This window comes from Palaemon carinicauda, chromosome 22 (assembly GCF_036898095.1).
Source record: "Palaemon carinicauda isolate YSFRI2023 chromosome 22, ASM3689809v2, whole genome shotgun sequence".
Taxonomy (NCBI): domain Eukaryota; kingdom Metazoa; phylum Arthropoda; class Malacostraca; order Decapoda; family Palaemonidae; genus Palaemon; species Palaemon carinicauda.
In genome coordinates this window covers 68,220,275-68,223,301 of record NC_090746.1, presented here as the reverse complement: position 1 = coordinate 68,223,301, position 3,027 = coordinate 68,220,275, and the positions used below count along the sequence as shown (strand labels likewise).

At 30.9% G+C, this 3,027-nt stretch overlaps 1 protein-coding gene across 1 annotated transcript in view; it reads right to left on the bottom strand.

The window, feature by feature from the left end:
• Nucleotides 1-693: 693 nt before the first annotated feature.
• The window catches only part of LOC137615930 (uncharacterized), a 229,388-nt gene continuing 227,054 nt past the window's right edge, over nucleotides 694-3,027 (bottom strand). Inside the window, exon 3 of the mRNA XM_068345615.1 lies at nucleotides 694-866. Coding sequence (XP_068201716.1) covers nucleotides 694-866 — 173 coding nt within the window. The remainder of the gene's footprint in view (nucleotides 867-3,027) is intronic.

Here is a 3,027-nt window from a genome sequence, read left to right as displayed (position 1 = left end):
CGTCAAACTAATGTAGAATTTAAGTTATTTACTTTTAAATGGAATATCAAGAAAAGGGTAACTAAAATTCGGCACAAAAGGTGGCAGACCAAATAAAATTAATGAACATACAATGAACAAGATAGAAGATACTGTGCCTCCTGTAAAGTGTGTATCTGGCAAAATGGTTCATTAGAAGGGGCTAGGGTTCGATCCCAAGTATGAGGTAGGAATTCATTTCTATTCGTGTTGATATTTATCCACCTTGGTCTACGTTTGGAAGGACCGATGACCTCTTCTTACATAACGCTCACCAGTCCACCCAGCTGTAGATGGGTACTAGCATCTATTGAGGGCAAGAAAGGAGGGCGTGGGACTGACAACCTCACCCTTAAAAATTATCTCAGAAATGAGAAGTCTGTACTATTCAAGTACCAACCACTCTAAAGGGGATAAAGTTGTATGAAAGATATATATATATATATATATATATATATATATATATATATATATATATATATATATACTGTATACAGTATATTTAAATATATAGTGTATAAATATATAGACATGCAAATATATATATATATATATATATATATATATATATATATATATCATATATATATATACACAAGTATAAATATATACAAATACATATACATATACATATTCGAAGTACAAGTATCTCTATACAAAACAGTAAAGACTACATCAAACTGCGAATGGACCTACCGTGATTTGTGAGGCATCCCTTGTGGAGATGCCCTGTGACTTGCCCTGCCTCTGCAGCTGCACGGGGTAAGTGATCTGGTAATACTGGGCGTCCAGGGAGTTGACGAAATCACGATTCTCGGCGTGCTCCTTCAAAAGCCGCCCCACCTCGGCTGTGGAAATCGAAGGAAAGACTGTCAAGTTGGAAGTATGAGAATACATACGATGATAATTGGTAACAAGTACAATGAACAATCAGAGATTTTGGACCTTCGACAGTGAAGATTGTTATCATTTTACTCAAGTCTACTCCATCTTTCTTATGATAACCTTGAATTAATCTATTGTATAATATAAAGCCTGGATTCGGATCACCGCCAAAATCTAAGCACTTCCATGTTAGCCCATTTCTATATCCTGAAATTTTCACAAAAATTCATCTATTACTATTTTTAGCTAGGCTGATGACAAGCAAACAAACAGATGTGAAAACATATCTTCTTGGTGGAGGTAATATTCATAATCATAATAATAAAATAGTAGAAAATAAAGTCGTCAGTTAAATGGGTGAAATATTAATCCAGTTGCTTTTGAAATATATCCATGTATGGATAAAATAGATATGAATTTTAAGGATAATTTAGGAAGTTTTCATACACTAGTTTGAAAAAAACATACTATTGCATTAAACAGATTCCTTTCCCATACTCTTAATGTTCAGTGATACATACATACATACATACATACATACATACATATATGTATATGTATGTATATATATATAAATATATATATATACATATATATATACATATATATATGCACATATACACATACAGTTTTGCATTTTCATGTATACATCACTCAAAGTTTTTTTTCCGAATAAGATTCTGTTCAATTTAAACACTTTTCCCCCATTAAGTGTTTGTTCACAAAGATTTACAGTAAATAAAATAAAACATGCATCACCGAAGACGTTTCCCTTCATAAAAAGTTACGTATCCACTTCACAAAAACCTTCAGATATAATATTATCGAAGAACGAATTTGAAGAGAAATCTATGTCAATATAAGTTTATATATGTAACTCTCTCTCTCTCTCTCTCTCTCTCTCTCTCTCTCTCTCTCTCTCTCTCTCTCTCTCTCTCTCTCTCTCTCTCTCTCTCTCTCTCTCTCTATAAGGTAAAATTCCAGTGACCTATTATGCTATTGATTTTAGGATTCTGTAAAAGACCATGACATCATAGCTCTTCTAAAACTAGTGAAAATGGAGTGTCAAAGTTTTCAGGATAATTTACTCAAACGGTTTGGTATCAATTGTCAAATTAATCATCCGTCATAATTTTATAAAATGTGAAATATATGATATTAAAATGTGAAATGTACGTCATTATCAAGGGTTGAGATGCATAATCCAATTTCCTTTAGGGATGGAGTGATATGTATATAAATATGAACTCTGATATAACTAATAAATACTTTGAAGATAGAAATACGAATGGAATTCCCTATAAACGAATAAAGTTAAATTGGTTTTAGCTTAACAATAAACAATTTCATTTCATATAAGATAACAATTATAGGTTAATTATCCAATATTGAATGATTGTATTGGAGTTGAATTGAGAAATAATAATGTCTAATAGATAAACATATGTAAAGAGAAAGTTTTGTACATGAATCTCTTAATTAGGAAATTATTATTGAGCACACTTAGGAAGAGAAAAGTAATTATGGTAACAAAGGAGGGTCACTAAGCAATGATGTTAGCTTTCTTAACCATTGCTAGCTCATAAAACCAAAACTAAAATTAATCAGAAACTAAACAATATGCTCCCTAACAAAACAAAAAGTGCAAGGAAGAACTGAAGTCATGTCTGAATGAAGTCCAGCTTATTCTTGCAATCCAGAACACTTGCTGCGACATCTTCGAACAGAGATTGGATTAAAACAAACCTGAACCACTGAATTGAAAATGCACGTTGAAAGCAAAGTGCAATGTCATAATATTTTCTAAAAATACATAGCTGAATGCTAGAGGAAATCTGTCATTTGTCGGGATACTTTGCTTATAAATCTTACTTAATTGACACATGTACCCAATTCTCTCTCTCTCTCTCTCTCTCTCTCTCTCTCTCTCTCTCTCTCTCTCTCTCTCTCTCTCTCTCTCTCTCTCTCTCTTCTGTATGCATGCATATATATATATATATATATATTATATATATAATATATATATATATATATATATATATATATATATATATATATATATATATATGTATATATATGTATATATGTACATATATATATATTATATATATATATATATATATA